General features: G+C 39.1%; 1 protein-coding gene across 1 annotated transcript; it reads left to right on the forward strand.

Moving 5' to 3' along the window:
* Positions 1-281: 281 nt before the first annotated feature.
* On the forward strand, positions 282-23,948 carry NAF1 (nuclear assembly factor 1 ribonucleoprotein). The gene is made up of 8 exons (XM_083861662.1): positions 282-1,221; positions 2,834-2,966; positions 5,901-5,994; positions 9,027-9,109; positions 10,052-10,212; positions 14,313-14,364; positions 18,695-18,800; positions 21,296-23,948. Exons 1-8 carry the CDS (start codon positions 326-328, stop codon positions 21,718-21,720), a joined length of 1,950 nt encoding a protein of 649 aa, XP_083717788.1. The 5' UTR covers positions 282-325; the 3' UTR covers positions 21,721-23,948.
* The last annotated feature ends 2,691 nt before the right edge of the window (positions 23,949-26,639 follow it).

The raw sequence follows: 26,639 nt of genomic DNA on the forward strand, positions 1-26,639 counted from the left end.
CTAGTCCTATCCCTAACCCTAACCCTAACCCTAACCCTAACCCTAACCCTAACCCTAGTCCTATCCCAAACCCTAACCCTAGTCCTATCCCAAACCCTAACCCTAACCCTAACCCTAGTCCTATCCCAAACCCTAACCCTAACCCTAACCCTAACCCTAACCCTAACCCTAACCCTAACCCTAACCCTATCCTGTGCCCTACCCTCAGCGGCCGCCCCCCCCACTCCCGGCCCCGCCATATTTCTGCGCATGCGCCCGTGGACGGTTCGCTCCGGCAGGAAGTGGCACGTTCTGGGGGCGGTGCCGCGGGTCGCGTGGCGCGGGAATGGAGGTGCAGGGGGAGGTGGTGGACCCGGGAATAGACGTCCGGGGGAAGGTAGTGGACCCGGGAATGGAGGTGCAGGAGGTGGCGGTGGAGCCGCCGGAGAACCTGGCCGTGGGGCCGGGCGGGCAGCGGGCGGCTGAACCGGAGAGGGTGCCGGCCCCTGCCGAGGGCGGTGGGGATGCCCAGGCCCTTGTGCCCCCGGCCGCGGAACCGCCTGGCGCGGGAATGGAGGTGCAGGTGGAGGTGACGGAGCAGCCGGAGAGCCTGGCCGTGGGGCCGGGCGGGCAGCGGGCGGCTGAACCGGAGAAGGTGCCGGCCCATGCCGAGGGCAGTGGGGAATCGCAGGCCCCTGTGGCCCAAGATGCGGGACCGCCTGGCGCGGGAATGGAGGTGCAGGAGGTGGCGGTGGAGCCGCCGGAGAACCTGGTCATGGAGCCAGGCGTGCAGCCAGTAGCCGACCCGGAGAAGGTGCCGGCCCCTGCCGAGGGCGGTGGGGAAGCGCAGGCCCCTGTGCCCCAAGATGCGGGACCGCCTGGCGCGGGAATGGAGGCGCAGCGGGACGTGGTGGAACAGATGGAGAACCTGGCCGTGGGGCCGGGCGGGCAGCGGGCGGCCGACCAGGAGAAGGTGCCCGGTCATGGGGAAGGCCGGGCCCCTGTGCCCCCAGCCGCGGGAATGGAGGCGCAGCGGGACGTGGTGCAGCAGCTGCAGAACCTGGCCGTGGGGCCGGACAGGCAGCCGGCGGCCGACCAGGAGAAGGTGCCGGCCCCTGCCGAGGGCGGTGGGGAAGCCCAGGCCCCTGTGCTCCCACCCGCGGGACCGCCCCGCTCTCCGCCGCCCGCTTGGCCCGGCTCGCCCGCTACCTCCCTCTCCTCGTCGGACTCGGACTCGGACAGGTGGGTGCAGCGCCGGCGCTCCCCGCGGGTCTCCCCCTGCTCGCCGCCTCCTCCCGCCCCCGTGCTTGATCCTTTGGAGACCGCTCCTTCCCATAAAAGATGTAATTCTCAGTTACATTTTGTTAGGAGTCTGTTAAATTAGGTCTCCAGAACAGGGCCTGTAAGGGTGTAGGAGTTAACGAAAGCATGAGTTCGGTAGTGGCGGTCTGGAGAGCACGTTGGGCCACCCCCCCGGCTGGACGTGTCCTCACAGAGAGCACCTGCGGCTCTTGGGGCAGGACACCCGCGGTGCTACTGCAGAAAAACCCGAATGTAGGGTGTGCAAACTCCACACTGTACCACGTGCCCTGCTCTTGGCATCTCAGTGGAAAAGCTCATTCTGAACTTTTTTTAAAAAATATATATATTAAGGTTCCATCTAATACTTGCTGCATCTGTGCTTTGGTGTTCAGTGTAGTTGGTGAAAGGTAACTAGTTGAATGTGGGCTCTGTTGCAGTGTTAGAAGTCTGTACACTTTGGTTGTTGCAGTGTCTTGTGTTTTCTTATTGGGCCAGTACAGTAAGATGGCCATGTGCTGCTTTTGTCTAGAGGATGCTAAAATAAAGTCTGAGAATCTTCTCTTAAGGATACAAAGCTTCATTAGTTAAGTTAAGTGATTAAAGTTTGACTTTAGAAGTACTTTCATTGGTTCAAAGTTTTCCTTGAGTATCATGAAGTGATGCAGAGTGAAATTCCTGAGTTCCAGGGACTTCACCTGTGTGTAGTATTTTTTACCTCCATAATCTGTTGTGCTGGTGAACCCTAAAGATGAAATTTTAATAACTTCAACTTACCTGTCTTGCATGTATCTCAGTCTTTGAGTTTTGTTTTTTTTTTAACTCCCTCCACTGATTGGCTTTTTAGTCTGATTTTCTTTTTGTCTTTCTGCTATATTGCTGTTGTTCTGAGAAGTTAATATTTCACTTTTTCAAAAGGTTTGTTTGGAGAAGTGCTCTTATTTCTTGTCATTACTATGAGTCTTTGTTGGAATAAAGAAAGGAGTGATAGAAAGCTATCTATTTACTTGGAAAGGAGATTGTGATATTAAAAGAATCTAGAAAGGAGGTTTTCTTTTTTTTTTTTTTTTAAGATCTGAAAGGTTATTTTTTATAAGTTTGCTTGTCTCAGTGTATTTTTTCTGTAAGGTTTGTATTGTGTTTTTTCAGTTACAAGGATCTGTTGCTCCAATTTTTTTCTTCCACCAGCCCTTAAAGAACTTCTACCTTTGCTAAAACTAACATGTTGAAATGCATAAAGACTGGTTTCTTATGCCACTTTTTACTTGAAATATTAAAAATCTAAGACAATAAACATCTCTTACGCACATGACAGTGAGAAATACTGAATTACTCTGTGTGAATATTTACTGGTGGATTTGGACAGGACATGAATTACAAAATGAATCTCTTTTGTTTACAAAAATTAGAAGTTTTCCCCTTCGTTGTGCAAGATGCATTGCTGGGAATAAGTATTTTCTTAACTTTCACTCAGTGTTATGCTAATGTTGGGATTTTACAAGAGGAGTGACTGAGAAGGCAGTATTGTAACTCCTATGTTTGTTTTTTTATTCAGCGATACAGATTCAGATAGTTCATCAACTACACTCTTCTCTTCATCTTCAGCCCTGTCTGATGAGGATGATTTTCCAAATGAGAAGGATAACAGACCTTTCTGTGTTAGGACAAAGGATGAGGTGCCTATTGATGTAAGTACGATGTAGTATTTCTTAAAGCCTTTCCTACTAACCCAAATAAAAATTTATATTTTAACTCAGTCCTCCTGTGTCAAGATGGGGCTAGAATCAGAATAGTAGAAGAGAAACTCCAGGGCTGAGCTGGACACAGTTTAGTAGGTAAAGCCCTGCTTTGCAATAATAAAAACATCTGTATATTATCAGCAATGTTTCCAGCACAGATCCAAAACACAACCCTGTAAGAGCCAACATGAAGAAAATTGACTTTTCTGCAGCAAAACTCACCATAGTTAATAACATAGGAAGTAATGTTTTTCAGGTATATGTATTAAGGAGTGTGAGTGGAACTGTTTTAGAAACCTCTTGCTTTGAAGCAAGGATTGGCAGTGTGACAGATAAGTGTGATTCATGCTGATGAAATTGAAGCAGTAATCAATATTTTAAAATAGTAAAATAATAGTTAAAATGTAACTTTGAGGAGAGAGAGAGGGGGAAGGTTCCCCCCTCATCTCCAGATGTTTAAATGAGGAGCAGGAAGACAAGAAAAAGACTGAGATAAGAAAGCTATATTTGTCTGGAGGTGGGAAAGTTTTGGGGGAAATCCAGAAAAATGTTAATTAAAATAAAATTATAGTCTCTCTCTACCATGAATTTATTTGGATATCCTTATATAGTATAAGATTATATAATTTTAGCCTAATATGCATGTGTAACTCAAGAGGTCAGTATGCAGACACCAAGGAAGACTCTTTTAGCCTTCATCAGTGACCCCTTGAGATGGGGAGACCCCCGAAAAGGCGATGGCAGAGCACGCACAGTAGAGATGGAGATGGGTGGAGATAAGGCCAGTGATGTAAATTTTAAAAATTGCAAATAGGCGGAAAGGGGTATTAACATAGATTCACATAGATTATAAAAATCCAAATGAGCTATTGTTCGCTTTGTACGGGGACAGGAGATCAAGGTCCTGCTCCTTACCCCACGGTAAATATTTTGCTCTTGTATTATAAAGAACCAATATATATTATTTACTGTTTGCAAACTATTGTAACTTTTAAGCTGCTAAAATTAAAATTGCTGCTATAATTAATTTTGTTTGGGTTTTCTTTTTGGATTGGATAATTAGGCAGCACATCTGTTTATAACAGCAGATATTGTATGTGGTGTGGCAGAAGGTACCATTTTGAGATACAGGATCAGAATTTTACTTGCCTGCTGGTCTTTGGCCTTTGAATTGTTCTTCCAAAAGAGACTCAGTTAAGTGCTAGCAATGAACTTGATTTAATGTTGGAAAAATCACTGGCCAGTAGAAGGGTGTGGTGTTTTTATCTGAATTCATGTTTGTGTTTCATGGTATAAGATTTGAGAAGATCTTGGCCTTTTTGATCTTTGCATTGCTCTATAAGCCTTGGCCAAACACTTTTGTTAGAGTGAAGATTATTAAGTGAAGTATGAATGAACCAGGATAAGATTCTTCGGTGTTTGTGTGAGGTATTATTTCTAGTTGTGGCCTTTAAAAGTGCAGTTCAGTGCTAACATTTGAACTCTCAGAATTCACAGGGTGTTGAATTTGAAGATAATGCTTTCTCTAGTTTCCTTGTATTTCACAAAGTCTTTATGGAATTCACAGCAGCTTAGTGTATACATAGAAATATTAGTTTATGAGTAAATTGGAAGTAGATGGTGAACTTGGTGTTAATCAGTCTTTGATAATAGATTTTGATGCTTATATCTGAGGAAAAAGCCTAATTTGAATATTGTGTAGTACTCATTTTTTGTATGTGAAGTTTGGTTTTTTGTGTTGTTCTGGTTTGGGTTGAATTAGGGGAGAACTTCCAAGGAATCCCCTAATAACAAAACCTCTACCACCCCTCCCCCAACCCTGGGTTTGGGAAGGAATCTTTCGAACAAAAAGTGGAAAAAACCGGTTTATTAACAAATAAATAAACACCCCCCGACACAAGGGAAAAAAAAAAAGAAAAGAAAAAGCTCAGGTTACTGTGAGGGGGAGGGCGCAGAGCTTCTTTCACAAGCTCCGGAGATCTTCCTCGGACTCCTCCAGCCAGATCAGCTCCGGGTGCCGGTCCTAAATCTTAAAGGTGGGGGAGGGGAGGGAAGGGGAGAAGAGGGAAAGGAAAAAAACAAACAAACAGAGCACAGAGGCGGCAGAAAGAAAGAAAGAAAAAAAAGAACGAAAGGGCAAGAAAATAGCAGAAATTGCGAGCAGCAATGCAAGCCTAACAGCCAGGAAGCCAAGCAGCAGCGCGGAAAGAGCCAGCAGAAAAGTGCCCGCCCCACTAACAGGGAAGGGACAGCTCTTAGACATAACAAAGGAGTCCACGAAATGGGATAGAGAGCACTGTCAGCCCAGGACAGTGTTCTCTCTGATCTCTAGTTATCCTCTTACACGAAATGACAAAAATAATTGTCTTTGTTTGGGTTGTTCTGATGTTTACATCTTCTGTAATGATCCAAGTCATGATATAAATGGACAGACTCTATTTTGTTAAATCAGATGATACACATATGGTGTATTTTATACTATATTACCTCTTGCTGTGTATATTTTTCTTCTAGCATGCATTCTTGGAAGTGGTCTTATTTTTTGACTTCTGATTGTTTAATTACTGTGTTGTACGTCAGGCTTGGGTCAAATGCCTGTCAGTTGTTGGTTTTCTCCAGTTAAATAAAATCGGCTTCTGCCATAGTTGTGATGGAAATATGTAGAGGGGCATCTCGGTAGGAGAGATGTTCTCAAAGGTGGTGGTCCCACAAGATGAGTTCATTTAGGATGATTCTGAAAGAGGCAAATCAAACTAGATGTTTTTTAAAAAAAAACCTTCAAAATGCTGGGGCATTTTCCCAAATTGTCAAATTTCTGCAGTGACAAAGTGATAAGCGCCATTGTGTGATACTGTATTCTAAACACTGACTTGATGTTTGCAGAAACTGCCTCCTGTTGAAGACTTAACAATAATTCTTCCAGATAATGTTGAACTGAAGCTCTTTGGGACAGTTTCCAGCATCATTGAGCAGTTAGGTAGGCAAAATATGTTTGCTTTGCTTTTAATTATTATAATTTCTGTACATCTCTGCATGAATTGTGTTCTTAGCTGTTTTTTCAAAGTGTCAGTCCTGCAGTGTTATATTTGTGTGGGTAACAGAATTGAATTGGAATTCAAACTAACAGATGACATTTGTGTTGAACTACTTTTCATTTGGCCTATATACATGTGTTTCTATGTAATTTTAATGTTTAATTTTTTAATTAAAACCCTTTTTCTACTGTTTATTATGGTTTTTATATTGATACTGGCCACAGTTATTTTATTTTAAGTGTTTTAAGAAAATCTTCTAGTTGTATGTGCTATTTTTGAATATTTTCTGAAGATTTAGGAGCTGGATAACTGAAAGCACATATGCAGTACAATGCAGTCCCAAGTGCTTGCTTGTTAATATATGAGGATAGGAAAAAGCCTTGTTTCTTTAACAGTGCAAGTTCTTTTATTATTTATTTATTTATATCTGTATTCCTTCCACTTTCGGCACCTTGAGCAAATGAAAGCTGCCCATGTCAGTAATCAGAGGGTGGTGTGTCTAACATGATTTATAGGTGGAGGGTAAACTTAATGGGATTGAGATTTAGAATGGATGTAAGCTTAACTGCAGGCATAGAGATTTAGGGATCTTTTCAGGTCTGTTTGGGACCTCAGTATTTGGTAAATGAAATCAAAGTTTTGCTGAAGCTCATATTACTAAAACATCCCCAGCATGTTTGTATTTAAGCTATTTCAGTTGTTCCGTTCTGCTTGATCTGCATTTGAAGCAAATTGCTTATGAAAATTAAAAATTAAATTCAATTTTGAAGTTAAAGTATTTATGCTGAATGTAGTACAAAAGAAAGTAAAGAACTTTTGCTATTAATTTTTCTTTTAAAAGACTTCAGGTAATGCAGGCAATTGCTTTACATTATTTTATTGGAGTGAGATTTAATTTAATTTGCAGGAAGCTGGGTGGAGGATGTGGGAGGTAGTAATCTGGTTCTTTTCTACTTTGCCCTTTCTTGCTTATTGATAATAGTGGGGGCTTCAAGAAGGCTGCCTTCAGCAAAAAAGGTAGCTTGAAAACAAGGGTTTTTTTAAGAAATTGAGTCATACTTGCTATTATTCTTATTTTTGGTTTAAAATGTGAAGGTAAAACAAAACTGTGTTTAAAGACTGCTGTTTTGAAAACCATTCTTAATTCTAATCTTCAGTGGTGAGTATAATTTTTTCACATACCAGTTTACTGGTAGGCGAATTCTTTAGTCTGCATCCTACTTTATGTAATGTACATGTATAAAGTGTTGAATTAGGTTTGGTGCTGAAAGTTAGAAAACAAGCTAATAATCATAATGAAATAAAACCGTATGAATGGCATAAACCCCCAGGACACCTGTGATTATTTTCTTGTTTTCACTACCTTGCTTTGACTTACCTTTCTCCACATTTTAGTTTCTTTTCGGTTCTTCTGAAAACAGGCTTCAATTTCCATTGAGTTGTGGCTATATTAGGGATGCCAGCTAATTGGGGATTGTTTTTTGATTTTTGAACTAAATTGATACCTCTGTATACTAGGTTTGTGTCTAGTCTGAGGGGAGTTGATTTCTCATTTGGGAGCCACAAATACTGTTCTGACGCAACAATCAGTATTCTTTTCCTGTCCCTTTGATGTCTGTCTCTGCTGTTCTCTGTAGCAAGCTTCTAAGTTCATCAGTCTGCAGTGAGTGAGGGATATTTGTAAGTGGATATTTCATCCTGTGAGGTAAATTTGAGGCTAGAACAGTGTACGTTAATGCTTGCTGTGCAGTAGCTAAAAGCAAAATGACAGTATTTTCTGTGAACTTCTGCTCAGTGTGTATCAGAATTTAACAAAACTTCTGCTGTGTTTTGCTCCAAGGTACTTAAAGAGAAGAGAAAAATTGACTGTGTGGGTTGGGGCCTGGAAACTGAACAGCTTTGGTGTATATGAGAAACTTTCCCTGGGGCTGTACTTTGGGCCCCGCAAAAGTAGAAGCTGATAATTTAGGCTGGGTTGGGGTGGGGGAAGCTGTAAGTCAAATAGGCCGGAGGTGGTAATGTTTCTCCTAAGTTTCATGGGACTAGTGTGTTACACATTTTCAGAATGTATTTTCCTTAGCCTACTGCAGGCTGAGGGCTACATGTGGTGAATCAAGTTGAGACCATCATCTGTGAGCTTTTGGTGTGTTGTTTTTTATAGGGTTTTTTTGTTTTGATGTTTGGGGATTTTTGTCTGGGTTTTTTTTTTTTTTCCTAAGGTATATTTCTCATGAGGTTTAAACAAACACATTGAGTACTTTCCCTGTATATTTTATCTTAAAAGTAGGCACAAAAGAAATTGATTTCACAAATTCTGTTGAAAATCAGTGAACTGTTAAGCCTATAGAACTGTCATATCCTTGTTTGGCATATTAAAGTTTTTGCAGATGGCAGTAGTAGCAGTACCTTTTAGTTTGGTGACATGGTGATTGCTTAAAGTCCTTTTATGTAAATTCAGCAGTGGTGATTTTGAGCTTTTGTTGGAGTCTGAGTGACATTATGTACTTGTGACTGAGTGACACTATGACACTATGGACAGGCATTGAGAATGCTTTATTGAGCATTCTGTTGTTTTACAGGTAGAGAAGTTTAATCATCATTAGGCCCAAATGTACTATGAGGCTTCTATGGCATTAAATTGCAGAATGTATAAGAGATTGTGTATATGCATATATAAACACCATCAGTTGCTACTGTGACTGAACTACCAGACAGCTTTCATGTTCTGGTGTGATTCTTAGGGCTCTCTCTCTCTCTCTACCCCAGAGAACGATAATTCTATAAGCAATCTTAGTATTACCATTCATGCATCATTGGAGAAGGGGTGTGTGCTTTTAAGTACTTCTATATGTGTGCAAGAATATTTGGTTGCAGCTTGGTAAACTTAAGTGGTGTGGTTTGTTAAGTTTTAGTGCAATTAACTACATGTTGTTGAAGCATAAAGTTATAATTTATTTTTTTCTTTCCATTTTAGTAATAATTGAATCACTGAGAGGCCTACCTCCAGTAAATGAAGAAAGCATAATTTTTAAAGAAGATCGGCAAGCAGTAGGAAAGGTGGGTGTAAAATAAAAACTTGTTATTCTAATATAAAATTGGAAGTATTCTTTTGCATTTCAGAAAGTAGAGTTGAAGTTGATTAAATGAAAGATAATGTTTCCTTGATATAAAGTTTTTCTTTGTGCCTTTGACCCTTGCTATATTGATCCATTTTTTTAATCTCAAGAATTCATAACTTGGAATTAATTGCATCCTTACAGAATTACAATATCTAGTGAGTTTCCAATGTTTGATGAGAGTGCTTGTGAAGATGAAGAGATTGTTTTCAGATGCATGATGTCTTGGAATAACAGGCTGTGTGCTCTTTCACTGCCAGATAGGGGCAGTGGTTAGTGAAATTTTATGAAAACTGGGAATGTTTTCTTCTATACTGTGCTGTTCTGATGTAAGGCCAAGGAAGAATGTTTGCTGAGAGGGTTGTATTATTGGATTTTCTGCTTTCTGTAGAAGGGAAGCCATCATCCACAATGATTACTACTGAAATATCTTTGAATGCTAGCTGTGAGTGGAACAAACCTAGCCTGAATTGTGGATGTTCTGTGAAACATGGCAAAATTCTCTGCTCTCCATGGAATTCAGGAACAATTGGGGAACTGTTGTAAAGGCATTCTGTTAAGATGAGCTTCGAGGAAAAAATTATCTGGAGATTGTTCCAACGGTTATGAGACTTGAAAGCATAACAGACACAGAAAAATAGAGATTCGACAAAAGGAAGGATTACTAAGGATGTGAGAATTTACTTTTTCACATAATAAGAGACAGTAGTTGGGGAAATACGCTGTCAAACAAAATTTGGTAATTAAAGCATAAAAGGAACTTTTATTTGATGCTGCATTTTGAAAGTATATTTGACTTCTCAAATATCATTGTCTACAATGAAATTAGTTACTACTGATCTAGTTGTAGTTAATTTAAACATTTTAATTTTATTTCTTTCAGATATTTGAGATATTTGGTCCTGTTTCACATCCTTTTTATGTGATAAGATTTAACAACGCTGAGCATATCAAAGGGAAAGGTATTAATGTGCAAGATAGCATGTATTTTGCTCCATCAGTGGAGGACTTCACCCAGTATATATTTGCAGAGAAACTAAAACAGTGAGTCTGATTTCTTTTCTAATCTGGTTATAATGTTTTTTTTATATAGCTAAAAATGTTGGATTAAAGTTGAATCTTCAGTGAGAAACTCCAGTACTAATCTTAAGACTAAACTTTATATTTCCTTTAGATATTCTCACCTGTGTTGTAATAACAAGACTGTCGTATTTTGCCTTTGAGAGCAATAAAGAGTAGCTGTAAAGAGCAAGCTTTTAAAGTGCTGTAATTACTAAAGTTTAGTTTCTTATTCTACTTAATATACTAAGCTTGCTGTCTTTTTATGCTGCTAACTAAAATACAACCAGAAAAGTTCATTGATACTTCCTCCACATTCTCACACACAGATACATGAGTAAGACAGTTTTTCAAGCTGAATTTTCCAAATTTTATTGTTCTTCAGATTCTTGTATAGTTTCAGAACCGATAATAAACTTGTTTGCATTCTGAACAAGTTTGTAGTAATTTACTATTTTTATTTCATATTACAAGGCCGGAATCAAAATGTAATTATCAGTAAATCTATTATACATTTGGAGGATAACAATTCTAGATAAAAATTACCCTCTCAATTTGCGAGGGAGGAGGGATTCGAGTGACGATGTAGTATGATGTTCAGAAACTTCTCAGTAGTGTTCGTGTATCCCAGTCTGACTGAGGAAAGTGGCATGCATAAATAAGTAGGGCTTGATGCCATTTAGAGGGAAGTGTACTCAAAGACACAGACTAAGAAATAAAACATAATAAATGACAGCTAGATATTAATGTTCTAAATACTGATGAGCAATCATCTGAGATAACTATAGGTTAGATATCTTTTGTCATACCAATGACTTAGTTTCTGTTTATTAGGATTAGTTCTCAGGGGCTGGTTAATTACTTGCATTCATTACAGCTGTGCCAGTATTTATACTGAGTAGTTCTTTTCTTTAGTCAAAAGTGTAACCAGACCTGCAGGAGTGTTTTGGTTTTTTTTAACTTCCTCATTTCTGTGCAAGCAACAAGCATATTTTCTTCCCTTCACTGAGGACCAAAATAGATAAAACTTTCTTGCTCTGATGCTTGTTTGTTTTTCTGCAGCATTTTGATGCCAGCTGGTCTTCGATTTGTGCTATTAAACTTTGTTGCTTAGTACAGTAGCTGCACAGACTTTAATCATCTGCTTGCTGCATCAATAACCATGTGCTGTACTCAGCATCTGAGATGGGAGACTCTTGTTTTACTTTGTTTCGTGCTTTGGAAATAGTTTGAGAAACCGTTTTTCATTTGGTAGTACTTCACTGTCATGGATGATAAAAACCTGGAACCAAGGCAAGATACTTCAGACTTCCGTGGCTTACCAGCATAGCTGAACAGTGCTTCTGACCTTGTTTCTTGTCTTGATTAGGATGAGTAGTTTGACTGCAGCTACAGTACACTGAAACAATATTTTATTTCTGGGTTTTGTCAGTACAATTTCTTGCTATTGGTTGAAGCTGCCTGTTCTGGTTGAATTAGGGGAGAGCCTCCAAAGGAATCCCCTAATAACAAAACCTCTACCACCCCTCCCCCAACCCTGGGTTTGGGAAGGAATCTCTCGAACAAAAGTGGAAAAAACCAAACACCCCCCGACACAAGGGAAAAAAAAAAAAGAAAAGAAAAAGCTCAGGTTACTGTGAGGGGGAGGGCGCAGAGCTTCTTTCATGGCCCCGGAGATCCTCGGATTGTTCCGTTCAGATCGAGGTCTGGTGCCGGTCCTAAATCTTAAAGGGGGGAGGGGCGGGGCGGGGGGGAGGGGATGAGAGGGAAAGGGAAAAACAAACAAACAAAGGCACAGAGGCGGTAGAAGGAGACAGAAGGAAAAGGCAAAAAAAGAGCAGAAATTGCAAAGCAGCAAAGGCGGATCCAGCCGCCTGGAAGCCAGAAGCCAAGCAGAGAGCCCAGGGGGCAGACAGTGCCCGCCCAGCTAACAGGAAAGCAGGGACAGCTGTTAGACATAACAAGGGAGTCTACGATATGGGATAGAGAGCACTGTCAACCCAGGACACTGCCTTTTCACCAAATAGGTTTCATTAAAAACGGATGAAGAATTTCTGATTTCTGACTGGTGCTGTAATGCTATATGAAGAAACCTTAATGCTATTAGAATGTGACATGGATAGTAGAAAAGTCAAGCTTTGGCCAGTGATCCACTAGAAGACTTTTGGACCTTAGTAGATGGCAAATTTGATAACCAATAATTTTTATTTTCTGTTTTTTCTTAATTTTACTATGTGCAGACCAGATTGTGGAGTATTACAGGCTTAAAGTTTTAAAACTGAAGTTCAAAACTGTGATAATTCTTGAAAAGGAAAGGAATCAAGATTAAGATCTGAAAGAAACACTGAGTTTGAAGCTTTTCTCGAAATCTGAAATGCAATCTGCTTGCATTGTACGAAGTTGCAGTGCTATGAATAAGCCTTACACTTTATAGAAAAATAAGAGAAAGTGTAATGTAAAACTTTGAATGCAAAATAATTTGTTGCTAAAGATAGGCTTGTGTTGTATTGCCTGAAACCCAGTTCTAAAAAAGCTCATGTATTTTCATGATTCCTCTGAATTACCTTTTGTTAGACTTCAAGATCTTACAGTATGAGACTTCACAAATCAAAGAATTACTAGATTGTTCTTTGTAGAAGATATTAAATACCTCGGAGCATGAGAAGCAGTTTTTGTTTGCTGAAGTGAGGAAGGTTGCTTTAGGAGAGTGAGATAAGCTGCCTGACCTTGAAAGGTTTAAAGCTTGCAGTCAGTGAAGTTACATATTGCTGAATGACCATAGGTCTTGGGATTCTTATGTGCTTTGGTATTTCTGGTGGGCACGTGTTGCTCCAAAACAACAAGGTGAAAGAAAGAAACTGTTCAGTTCATAATAATAAAAAAAGTTTTCTGCAGCTGGGAAATTACTAGTATAGAGTCCTTATGTTTCTCCCTGTAATGTTATCTTCTAATTGAACTTTGAAATGTCTTCTTTGCATTCCTTTTTACTCATAGTCTCAAAAGAACATGTAGAGGTTGAACTCCAGTTTTATGGTTTTAGGGATTGAGGCACGATGTACTTCCAGATGGCTTGCTAGTGCTCTCAGGGGTGTGACTAAGGACCTCTGAAGTCCAGGCTGCTGATGCCAATGGTTGTGCGGTTTTTTGTAGTTACTGCTACTTGATTGTTGCTGACTTGATGAATACGTAAAAACCCCTTGGTTATTAGAGCAGTGACTGAAGCTGTTTCACACTGAACTCATTGATGTTTTTAACTGTGTGGTTCCATTTTGCAAGTAAGAATTTTCAGTATTTCTCTGTTTGATGCAGTTTTTCTGCATAGATAAGGACTGTACCTTGACATTTCAGACCAAAACAAAAAATTTGAGAGAAGCATAAAAAAACCTTCAACAGACTACTGCCATTGTAATATAAATCTATTTCAAAAATTCTTTGCTAATCAAAGAAATGACCTAATTTTTAGTGAAGGGCTTTGCAGTGGGTTAAATAAATTAGACTAATCCAAATTTATTTTGGTGCTTGTCAGGCAAGACAATTGAGTTTTTACTTCTTTAGATGTCTTTGGCCTTGCAATTTAATTTTATGTTTACGACAAAATAAAAGGTGGAACCTAGTTATCTAGCTAACACTGTCTTAATAAAATTGTAAGCCAAGCACTGAGGGTGTTTTGGTTCTGAATTTATTTTGCTGTAGTTACACTGAAAGCCTGTGTCCTACTGAATGAATTAATTGTTCTTTTTAACTGAAGATACATGTTCTGAAACCAGAAGAATAAGACTGCTTGTGATTGTAATCAACAGCATAAGGAAGTTGAAGTGGACTACTGCAGTTAGTATTAAACTGAATGTTTCACTGAAATGTTCAGTCATCATTTGAATTAGGAAGATTTTTCAAGTGTAGTGAAGCCCTGAGTTGACCTATAAGTTACTACTTGCTTATTAACAATATTAAAACCCAAGTAATTTATTGAAAAGAGGAAGCTCCTGTTCCAGGAGACCTGATACCTTATAGAAAGTGTTCGCCTTCCTTTATCTGAATTGTCTAATTTGTGTTTTGTCTTGTGTTTTGTTTTTTTTTTCTTTTAGGGAAAAAGGTTCAGATGCATCTTGGAAGAATGACCAAGAACCACCATCTGAAGTAACTATAGAGTGGTTTTTTTTTTAATTGTTTTTGATTACACAAGTCATATGTGGAAAAAAATCTGTGCAGAGAAAGTAATTAGCAAGCATATCTTTTTATGGAGACGAGACTTGAATGTACATCTTCAATGAAAGAAAGGATCATGCTTTTCTTGGAGCGGTCTCGTAGTGAGTGTAGAGAATACTACCTGTCTCTCTACTTGCTTTTTGCAGTTGGCAAAACGTTTATCTTCAGTTGCTCTTCTTCAAGAACATGTTTGACAACCTGAATGTTTAACTTTGGGTACCAGTGCTTTTACCTTCCCTAATAGTTTTGTGTCTGCCCAGAGAATTTTTGTCTGTGTCATTATTTCACTGCAGCTTTTTCTTCAATTGGCCGCAAGCAATTGCTTGTCTTAAAAGGCTTTTTAGTACTCTGCAAACTTATGCTTGGACATTTAAGCTGTCTGCTCTTCAAAATTGACTTGACATCTCTGTTGCATTCTTTGAATGACTTCTTAGTAAGCTTTCCCTACAGTTTGCTTTTATAAAACAGTAGTTCCATGAGAAGGAGGCAGGCTTCTTCCATAAAAAAGGCTGTCTTACAGGGTCATTTAGAATTAGGAGTTCCCTGTTACCATTGACATCGTTTGCTATAGGATCTGTAAATAGCTCTTCAAAGACCTTCTGTCGGTGGTCCTTAACTCCACTCTAGCTGTACATTTTGTGAATATTCAATAAGAATCACAAGGCTGGTAGATTTATTGAGGGGTTTTCATGAGATTTGTTTTACATTGCAACTATTGAGTCACTTTTCCTTGCAATTCCTACTTTAAACACATCCAAAGTAGCTAAAATTCCTAGAAGCCTTTTGTCTACCATAGCATTCTAAAGAGATCTATCTGCTTGTTTTCAATCTTCCAAATGCTTGCCTTTTTAGCATAATTCTGTGCTATGTAGTATATGCTTCTCACTCTATAATTTTGTAGGAAAGGTGTATTTAGTGGGATTTGGGGGTTTTTTTTGTAAGGGATGGTGGTGTTTGGTTTTGTTTCTCCAGTGTTATAACTGACTTTTAGGATGGAATAGAATAGACTAGAATAGAATAGACTATTTTAGTTAGAAGGAACATACAGCAGTCAGGGCTGACAAGTTCAGCACTGATGCTGAAGCATAAGCTGAAGCGTGTTGTGAAAAGCATTGTCCAAATGCCTATTAAATACTTACAGGGTCATGGTGTCAACTACTTCTTTAAAAAGTCTCTTCCTGTGCTTGACCACCCTCTTAGTAAAGAAATTCTTCATTATTTCCAGTCTGAACATCTGCTTTGGATCTTCCTACTCATCTTAATATTGCATACCAGGTAGAAGAGATCAGCCCCTCTCTCTCCCCTTCCTCAGGAAGCTATAGAGAGCAATGAGGTTGCTTCTCACCCTCCTTTCCACCAAATGAGGCAAGTCCAGAGTTCTTAGCTGCTCTTCACAGAACACACTTTCCAGTGCTGTCACCAGCTGTGTTTCTCTCCTCTGGTTGCAACATATCCAAGGACTTTGACGTTCTTGACATGAGGGGCCCAGAACTGCACAGAGCACTCAGGATGAGGCCCCCCCAAGGCTGTCCCTCTGTTGGTTGTCTGCTTGTGCTGTGCTTGATACTCCCCAGGATGGGGTTTTGCTTTCTGGGTTCTGGGGCACACCCTGCTGACCCACACTGAGCTGCTGCTGACCAGCACCCCCAGATCCCTCTTGGCAGGGCTGCTCTCCGGCCACTCCTCTCCCAATTTAGACTGGGGCTTGGTGTTACTTCTTCCTGGGTGTGCAGCACTTGGACTCATTAGACTTGATCCCATTAATCATGACCAAGGCCTCAATCTACCTCAATCCATCTGCAAGGCCTCCTGTCCCTCAAGAGAGTCAATGGCAGTTTGGTATCATCAGCAAACTTGCTCATGGTGCTTCTAAATGCTGCATCCAAATCATCAATAAATACATTGAATAGAACTGGCCCAGGATCTGAGCCCTGAGGAACTCTGCCCTTCAGGCAGTTCTTCATCCATTGCACCATGGACCTGCTCATCCCATTGCTGGACAACTTGTCCAGAAGGATGACTCTTGGGGGAACAGTATTAAATTTTTCATTCTCACTCCTTATCCCAGGATGGTTGTTCTGGCTTGAAGGAGAGATGTTGTGACATGATGTTTTCTGTGCTCAAAGATAGGTTCTGTAATGGTGTATCAGTCTGTCAACTTGGAATGTTGCTTTTTCCACTGTAGTGAGTGAGGGTGATGGATTTTCAAATACTGTTTTTGTTTCCTGTAAATAAAACTGAGCTGTGCGGTGCTAACTTCTCTCAAAGAATGCTTGTCTTCCGTTCTGACTGTAAATTGCCTTCGTTTCTTGTAGAGGCATCTCGCAGAGAATCATAATTTGAGAGTTATAAGTGTTGTATAAGAATTGGGCTGTCGGTGTGTTAGTCACAGAGCTTTGAAAGACTGTACTTTTGGTTAGTCTTAACTTGCTTTCATTCAGTAATTTTCTCTTGGTGATGATACCAAGTGGGCTTATTGGCTAATTGTGAGCTCTTCTGTTTTTTAGACATGTTTTAAAAGCTGTTCAGGAGATAAGCTTGTAGATATGTAATTCGCATTTGTAGGAACTCATGAAATTTTATCGGCCAAGTACAGTCCATAAAATCTGCAGATACAGGTTCATTGCCTTTTCCAAAGTTTGGGGTTTTTTTCTTAAAGATTTTTCTTAATTTAAGTTTGCTGTACCTCACTGTAGGAAGGAAAAAATGGAAGCTTGAAAAAAGTCAGTGATGACAAGGGTGGGCATTCTTCTGACTGTGTGATCTGTCTGTGTGCTCTCTTTGGGAAAAAAAGCACATCTAGTATCATGTAATCCTCAATTAGAATAATCTTTGGTTAGTTCTAGCAGTTAGAGTTTATACCATGCTATCCCAAGCTGTGACAGTTGATGAGCTGATAGAAAGTAGCTTTTGCTGTGAAGGTAATAGCTGTTGACAGGGGTGCAGATTAAATTTTATGCTATTGATGCTTGAAATTATCTCTTACAGCCAGACCCTTTTAGACATCTCAGATTGCAGCTCACTTCTGGCCAGCCCCTGTAGTAACCTGCAGTTTTTGGAGTCACTTCTTTGTGATTCTGTGAAGCTTCCTTTTTTTATGAATGTTAAATTAATCCATGATAGGCCTTTCTACTTGCTGCTTTTAGTTACATGGTAAGCATTCCTTTTTTGGCATGCTCTTAAGTAGCCCAGTTTATTTGTAGAGTCACTAATACAATCTCTCCTAGCTTTGTCTTTGGGGCCAGAGGATGACAAAGGGTGATCTGTGTGCTGCAAGGCTAGCAGCAGCAAATAACTGCAGTTTTTCTGTGGGGTGACTTCCATGGGATGTTACATGGAAATTCGGTAGCACTAGAAGGTACCTGTTGCTGTTTGTTATTTCTGCACTACTGGAGTATGGGGTACTGGAGTTCTTAGAAAAAGATGGAGTTGGTGAAAGATTTTACCTCATCTTGCTGTAGTTCTTGTGGCTTTTTTGAGTATGTCATCCAGGTATGTAGTTGTATTCAGAATTAACTTTCATAAAGCTTTTTAAGCACTGTTTTGGTGCAGTGTTTTTGAGATCCATGCTTTGTGTACATGATAGATACAAGTAAGCAGGAAAGCCCCTGCTTTTAGAATTGGGAAGGGGAGGGTGGGAGCAAATCCTACCCCTTTTAAGTCGTAAGAGTGAGCTGTTTCTCAGGAAATTAATTAACACTGACAGATTTCTTCCCTGTTCCTGGTAACTGATCCTCAGTCATGTAAGTTAGGATTCAAAAGGCAAGAACAACAACAAGAAATTGTTGCAGGGATGTTGAATCTGTTGTAAATGACAACATTCATCAAAGCTAAAAATTTCTTTGGAATAACATTGCTATTACAAATTGAACAGAAAGTATTATTAAATATGCTACAGAAAATTCCAGTAAAGTGACAATTCTAGAGATTTTTTAATGTAGTTTTAACTGCTAAATTATGTATTAGTTGCCAAGTTATTTTTTATTAATTTTAAAAATTAATTTTTAAATTCATTTAATCTACAGTTGTTCTTTGAAAGCTTTTTCTTGGCAGTAACCAGCCAGCTCCTTTGCTTTTCTTACTAACATCTAGGCAATCAAACATTTGTTTTCAGTACTGGAATGTTGCGCTTTTCAGGAAAATTAGAAAGGATAACTGAGTCATACATCAATTGTGTTATGATGAATTTTTGTAGTGTTAGCTTTTTTCTTGTCTTGCTGAGAAGCCAGCTGATTTTTTTTTCTTTTTTTTTTTAAACCAGGTTTTGGATTTCAGTGATGATGAAAAAGAGAGAGAAGCAAAACTGAAGAAAAAGAAGCCTCAAAGTCAAGGAAGAAAGAAAGTCAGATCAGAAACACTTCCATCAAGTGAGTGAATGCTATGTGAATGGTTTTGTCTGTTAATCTAAGTTTGGAATGCCCATTTTGGAATGCCCAAAAACTTAGTGATTAAGTTTTTATGCAGTTAATAGTAATTTTGTAGTTTTCAAACTTAAGTTTGAATTTGTGGCTACATTCCATGTTCATTATTATAGAAGAAAAATTGTGTTCTGTTGAAATGGAAACCCTGTGGAAGGGAAGTGGTACAGCAGCAGAGTGTCAAAGGGTCTCAGAACAGTATTGGTTGACACAGCGAGGATTCTGAACAGATGCCACCATTTGGATGGAATTCAGCTTCAAAGTCTTTGAATGCTGGGAAAAGACAGAGGAAGGCCATGTGCAATTTTTGGAAACCCACTTCTTTGGCAATCAAGGAAGGAGACACAGGTCTTAGATGGATAATTTACTCCTCTGTCTAAAAGGAAGCTCTTCCTCACCCATGACATACAAATACTCTAAGTAACTCTTAACTCCTACTTGTGTAGCCTGCTGAGAACCTCTCTGTTTACCTAATGCAGTCATTAGATGAACAAAGCTGTGTATGGATTTTCATAATATGAATTCTTTACTCTTCTTTCTCCTGCTGTTGTCATATCTGTTCCAGGTGCATGCTTGCAGCTGTGCTTTGTTTACCATAACCAAATTTTCACTTCTTTCATGCCTCTCTAGTGACAAGACTTAGATTTTTGATTGCCGTTTTGGTTGAATAATTCATATTGCATCCCTCTTTTTCTGTTCTCACTGATCTGCTTTGGCTACATGCTTTTTATACCCTTTAAATACAACTCTCAACCCTTACCCTCTTCTACTGCTTGCTTATCAGATTGCTTTAGCAGTCCTGCAGCATGGTGGTGCTTCCCCCATTGAATTTCTCAGAAAGACTCTTGTGAGTTTGCTGCTCTTCCTTGTAAAGCTGATATACATCATGCCCCACTGAAACCCTTTTCTCTTGATCTGGGAGATCAGTAGCTGTCCTTTCATCCTTTCTGTACAGTAAAATTCTCCCTTGTATCAGATAAAGCCACAATCTTTCTTGAAGTGGCTTCTGCTCTATGGTTTTGACTTTTTTTCCCCTTAAGAGATGGATCTGAATTGTGCTGTACTTTCTCTTCATTACTGATGGTTATTTTCTTCTGGTTTCTGTTAATCTAGCATATGTGTGTTTTCCACCACATCTTGGTTCTGCCAGCTTATTGCAGACCTGCCTTTGCCTAGGGCTTGCTGAGACTGTTACTGAACTATGTTCCATAACAGAAAACAACAGGAGGAACTGTTGCACTCTGTCAGGGAAGATAGGTTTTGATTTGCCGTGGATATTTTGTAAATAACATAGCACAAATTGGAGTTGTGTGCAATTTCTTCTGGCTGTAGAATTCAACAGCAATGGTATGTCACAGATGGAGGCACAAAATTGTCTCAGATGAGGATTTACATGAGTATATTAAAATTGTCTCTTGTTACAGTATTTGATGAAAGAAAGAACAAAAATACTCATTCAAGTATTTCAGTGCTTCCCAGAGGCCTGCTTATACCAAAGGAATCTTAACTCCTAATCCCCCATGAAAATAAGTAGGAATTCTAGTATCCAAGTACCTTTCCAGATTTGAAAGAATTTTCACCTTGGAAAAGCTATGTAGTCTAGTGCCGAGGATGAGGTTCATACAGGTTTTTAAATTTCAGCGATTTTATGTGGTGTTACATTCCGGAATACCTTGTTGCTCAGCCATAAAATCCTTCTGAGAGTTTAAGTTCTGCACCTTTTTGAGTATCTTAACAGCTCTTTGGAGCATTTTTAGTAGTAGTGCTTTTCATTTTATAGTCCTAATCCCATTAAAACTTCTATGATATTGATAACAAAGGGCCAGTACATTTATTGGGAATATGAAATATATGCTTAGAGTGAGCTGTACAGGGAAAAATTTCTTAGAAAGATGAATGCTGAAAGCTAATTGGCTAGAGGTACAGATTGTCCTTTTTCTGATAGAGTAAGTCAATGTTATTTATTTGAGCTTGAATAATTTTTGTGTCCTGTGTCTATGCTGTAATACCTATTTGGGACTGAAAGCTAGATAACCCCATTAGTGCAATGCAGTGTTGATTTATTTTTAGTTTTAAAATTTGTTGTTTTTAAATCTTGTTTTAAAATCTTCCAAAATTCTAAAAATTTGTGTCCCTGAGATCCATTTATACAAATGGAAAGTCTGGAGGGAAAGAAGATGAAATTTCTTTTTTAAAGATTGAATTTGCAACTCTCAGGATCATTCTTTTTATATTCCTCCAATCAATCAAGTTTAGTTACTAAACAGTAGATTTGTTGGTATTATTTTATTCTTTATGTATTAGTTGCCAGTATTATTTGTTGATAAGATTACTTTTCAAGTTTCCTTGACTTCAGCTTGAAAGATTTGTGAAGACTAGACTTGATCTTTCCAAAATAATACTACAGCTGTGTGTGTGGGTTCTTATATTTGTTTGTTCTTTAGGTGAGAATAAGGAACTTCATCACTCAGTGCAACAGCCTGCTTCAAGTTATTCAAGGGGATACCGTGGCAGAGGGTTCTCCTGGGGTCAGTTTCCTCCTCCATCAGGTCCTCAAGGGTTTTTCAGACCAGCAGTAAGACCGCCACCGCTGTACTCTTCAGACAGGAGGATGTATCAGGAATCACCAATGTTTCCACCACCTTATAGAAGAGAAAATCCAATGATGCAACAGTATGCTTTTCCTCCTCCGGATTTTGGTTACATCAGTAATGGGCATCAATTCCACCCTCCGCCTTCAAATATGCACATGATGTGGACAGGCCCAAACATGTACAATTCACCCTACTCATTTCTGCCACCTCCACCACCGCCGCCACCACCACCACCTCCTCCAGAGAGCTATCCTCCTCAGTTCAGGCCTTACTGAGATTCCCTGTGTGTCCATATAGAGCACTGCAGTTCACAGGGAGAAAGAACAGCCTGCTGGGCCTGCATTCCCTTGTTTTGGAGATGCTTTCTTTGACTGCAGTGGTAGAACAAATGCAGAGTTTTGTGCTTTGTGGGACATTTGTAGACAATTTTTTTTTCTACTTATGTTTTTTGTTTCAAAAAAGAAATTTATATTATAAAAGTATAACTGAATATTAAGTATAATGGTTTATTTTTATAATATCTGCTACTTTAAGATGATAAATAAAAGCCTTTTAGAGACTGGTATGTAGTGGTGGAAATCTGTTTTTAATAGATGTAAGGGTTTATGTAACTACTCTTAAGTAGCAATGAGGGTATTTCATGTAGACAATACTTTAGTATTTTTAAAATCGTGGTGTATTGCTATACTAAAACATTTTGTCTCAATTTCTGCAAATTTCGAAACCTACCTGGGAACTCAAAATCTGACATCTATGCTTTGACCTGTTTTCCACTGTATGTAAGGCATAAACCCTATCCAGCTTTCAATACTTCACTAAGTTCATATTAACTAAAAGACTACATCTTTTTTTTTAAATATCTGGAGTAGCTAGATTTGGGTTTGGACCAGCAACTGACGTGCTGTGTCACATTCAGTATTCTGCAATGGTTGTAGATGATCAGCCTATTCATAGGATGTTTTGCCTGATTTAAAACCAGTGTAATTTCTTTAGCTTCTCTAGCTCCTAATGCAGAGATGCTCATAAATACCTACTAGAGTGTGCAGTCAGCCTTTCTAGGAAGAAGTCATCAGGTCTGTCAGGGAGAGAAAGCCATTTCAGAACTCCCTTGTTTAAATTTGTACATACCGATGGCACTGGATTGCTGTTTGATTACAGTCTAAACTGTCTCTTCAGAAATTACGAGGTTCATCAATTCTCCCAGCTTGTTTCTGGGAGGGAGGTGAAGTTGTCAACCAAGAATCACTTGGAAGAACCTCCACCTGTCAAAGAGCTGGTCCTACAATTGCATTTTCCTAGTATCTATGGAAGTGATTCTGACTGACTAGGAGGGAAGACCTTTCACTGCATCATTGTTTTATAAACAGGAGGAAAAAGACCTTGTGGGACAGACATCTTAAAGATTATTTTTTGACTGAAAAGTCATTACTGCTTGTGATGATTTTTGAATCTTTACCAATAGAGTCACCTTGAACTGATAAAAGTGTTCAGTATGTATTTCTAGTCTCAAACTCATTTTGACCTTATTACTTTCAATATATAATGAAAGGCTAGGTAAACTGAGCAGGTGTTGTTTAGACTTTAATTCCAAATAGTTTTAAGAATGAAGTAAAATTTCAATGCAGAGAGGAAGAGACTGCCTTGTCAAGATGATGCAACTCAACTAGAATTTCATTTCAGACTTGAAAGTTTGCTATAATGTATTTAAGTAACAATGTTCTTTGATATATCTAGAACTACTGTTTCATCAGTGTGCAGCTGAGAAGGTTTTATAGATGTCAGTTATGGCAAGCAATACTCTACAGTGACACCAAATAGTTTCAGAAGAGCAGCATTCCAGACATTCATGTTTAACTCAATTTCTGCAGATTATTTTTTTTTTTTTGTAATAAAAAGAATGCCCAGTTCTAGAATGTTATAAATGTTTGTGTTTCAGGGGAAAGGAGAAGAGGCTGAATTTATGGCTATCTAAGCTGTAACCCAGATATGATCATTCCCAGTAATAGAGGATGGAACAGTGATACAGATGTTACAAGTGAATTACCAAATGTGAAAGTGTTTCCAAGTCAATGATAGAGTAAGGGGGACAAAGCTGTCAGCATTGCACTTGGACTTGGGATGCCAATGGCTTGCTGTATGTCCCTGGCACAGACATCATCAGCCTCGAGATCCAAAGGGGCAGGTGAAGAGTTAACAGCAAGAACAGGAGTGAGGTACTAGGCAGTGCAGGTGCAACAGTCTTAATTATTACTACTATTGCAACTGGTGGTTTTTTATTTATAGTAATGTTCATTTTTTTCTGCAATAATTGGATCTGGACTAATAAATCTTTGATTAAGCTGTTAAGATTTTTCTTTATGAAGATGTTTTCTCCTTCTCCATAAGCATATTTTTGCATGTAGTGAAACCCAGTATAAAATTGGGTTACAGAATATAGTTTGACACAAATATGCTGCAATCTAAGGCATTTTACTAATTCTTTGTTGTTAACTGCAATACTGTTTTTGTGTGCACTTGCCTGATTGCTAAGCTTTGGGCTGTGATTGGTCAAATGCAAGTATTTTCTATTAGAGAAAGTAGAGGAAGTAATATTTTCTAGTAGTTGAAAATTTCTCTATTTCTCACTCCTGTTGTCTATTTTCACATTTGGCCTAGAAAGTTGCAATTGAGCTCTGTCACTTCTGTCATATTTTTAGCTATTCTTCTTTTAGGACGCATTTCTTCATGGACTCCTTTCTAGAGAAAGCTTAAGGCATGGGATGGCAGGGAGAGACTCGAGGGAAAGAGAGGCCTAGGGCAAGATTTGCTATAATTTTTCAAGGGGCTGAGATTTACAAATAGAAGTACAGATGCAGTAAACTGTTAGACTGTATAAATTACTGTGACTGATAACATGGGCAATGGAAAATGTAATTTAACATTTGACAACATTCCTCTTAAATTTATAAACAAAAGAAGTACTTTTGCTGGCCTTTAATTTAGATGAGAGTCAGCAGCAGGAAGGGGTGAACTCATCTTGGAGGTGAACAGCAAAAGGACAAACAGGTTTCTTATAGGAAAATTCAGACAAATGGTGTGGGAAGCAGAGAAGCCCGTGCTGCCTTAGATTGCTTGGAGAGGGTGGAATCTCCAGTCTTTGAGGGATTCAGAATTTGACTTTGGACAATGGCTTGCGGGATGTAGTGTTCAAGTTAGTCTTCTTTCAAGTGGAGAGATAGACCAGATGGTCTGTGAAATCCATCCAAGCCCAAACTGTTCACAAACTGTTCTTTTCATTACTGTCATTGTTCTGGAGTTCTGTCTTCTCACCAGATAGTTTTGGGGGTTTTTTTTTGTCTCTAGATGCTGAGACATGAGTAGCCTAGTTGAATTACTGGTTTTTGAGAAGCCTAAGTTTTCATTTATGCTGTTGTAATTCTTCATTGTACCTCAGATTTTTATAAACAAAATAATCGTGCTGTTCTAGAAGTTGCACTTTCTGCAGAATATAATGAGTGCTTCTATTTCACTGGATGTAAGATGAATTGAAAAATTGTTCCTTTATTAGTTGTTTGGAAACTAATGCTAATGAGAGTCAGTTGCTGTCATTTTCCCTTAGGGGGTGAAGCATTTTGTATTGTACAATTTATTTTGAGAATGTTATCAAGTAATAACTACCCAAAACTTTTTTATTATTTTTATTTTTTAATTTTTTAATTTTTTTTATGCACCAACAAAAAGACCCCTGAGAATTATTTTTAACAAATGTTCTCTGAAGTAGGGAACTTTGCCTTAGAGGAGGCCTTTTTAATAATGCAAGGCACTCATGCTAGGATGCATATTAGTGGCATGCAGATGAAAATAAGAAATAAGCAGGTTTTTTTGTAGGTTATATTTAGATGTTTCTTTGCGACTCAAAGGTATAGTCAGTTGTTACTGTCTAGTGAATTTAGTGATGCACATAATCAGATTTAAAGGATTGATGAATCTGCACAAAACATTTGGTAATAAATTTGTTCTGGTGACAGGTGAAAAAAATGGAAAGCACTGCCAATGTTGACAAGGCTTTTACAGAACAGTTTACCTGTCAGGGCAAATACATAATTCTGGAAAGCATGAATAATGATCTTTCTTCATCTCAATCACTGTAAGGCGTACTCAGAGTTATTGAATATGGGGTAGCCATTTCTCGTCATAAATCAAATCTGTTGGAACTATGGAAGAATAATATTGATTTCTGTGAATCTGATGCTCTGCATTTTTTAGGCAATGTTTTGCGAAAATGCTTTATTAGCATTTTCTGTTTGGCTGCTGGGGTTTGAAATCAATGGAAATTGTGAATCACAGAATAGTTTGGATTGGATGGAAGAGGTCCTAAAGACCATCTAGGTCCAACCCTTCTGCAGTGGGCAGGGACACCTTCCAATAGATGAGGTTGCTCAATGTCCCATTCAGTCTGGCCTTGCTCAGAGCACAGTGCTTGCTGTTTATTAGCAGAAAGCCAGCTGCAGAGGGACAGGAGTGAGCAACTGTCATATACTCCAGCTTTGAACTTGGATGCAAAATCTCTCTGATTTTTCTGTGCCCACCTCAGTAGTTGAGAGTACATGTGTTGGGAAAGATGAGGCAGGAAAAGCTTACAAATAGGATTGCCTGGCAAGAAACACTAAAAATATAAAACCTGTGAGTGAAATAAAAATGAAAGCCAGCTTTGAGATGGCGTGGCAGGCAGGAAGACAGTGATTAGCTAGAAGATGGGCGGAGTGATAACAAACAAAGGGACACTAAGGGACCCAAGAGTGTAGCCCTTCTCCACCCCGCCAAGGTATCAGGAAAAAGGTAGATAAGAAAAGTAGTCTTTAGAGTTTAAAATATAGGAAGATATGGTAATATAGTAGTTCTCATAGGCTGTATGCAAAGTTTGTAGGTTTTGTATCTCACGCCGGTTGGGCACTGTAAATCAGAATATTCAACACAAAAGGAGATATAATGTATTGTAACAGAGTCCTCACTCTCTTACCTCTCTTAGCTGGCCCACTTATCTTACCTCGCTCACCTCCCTTACCCCTGCCACCTCACTTCTCTCTTTTACCTCTTACTCACTCTCTCTCTCCCCCTCTCTGTGGCTTCCCTTCAGCCAAGGCTGGTGGCTGAAGGCAAAGCCCTTTTTACCCATGACCCTTGCAATAAAACCACGTGTTTCTAGAATATCTCA

Source organism: Zosterops lateralis (assembly GCF_965231275.1).
Source record: "Zosterops lateralis genome assembly, chromosome: 5".
Classification (NCBI taxonomy): domain Eukaryota; kingdom Metazoa; phylum Chordata; class Aves; order Passeriformes; family Zosteropidae; genus Zosterops; species Zosterops lateralis.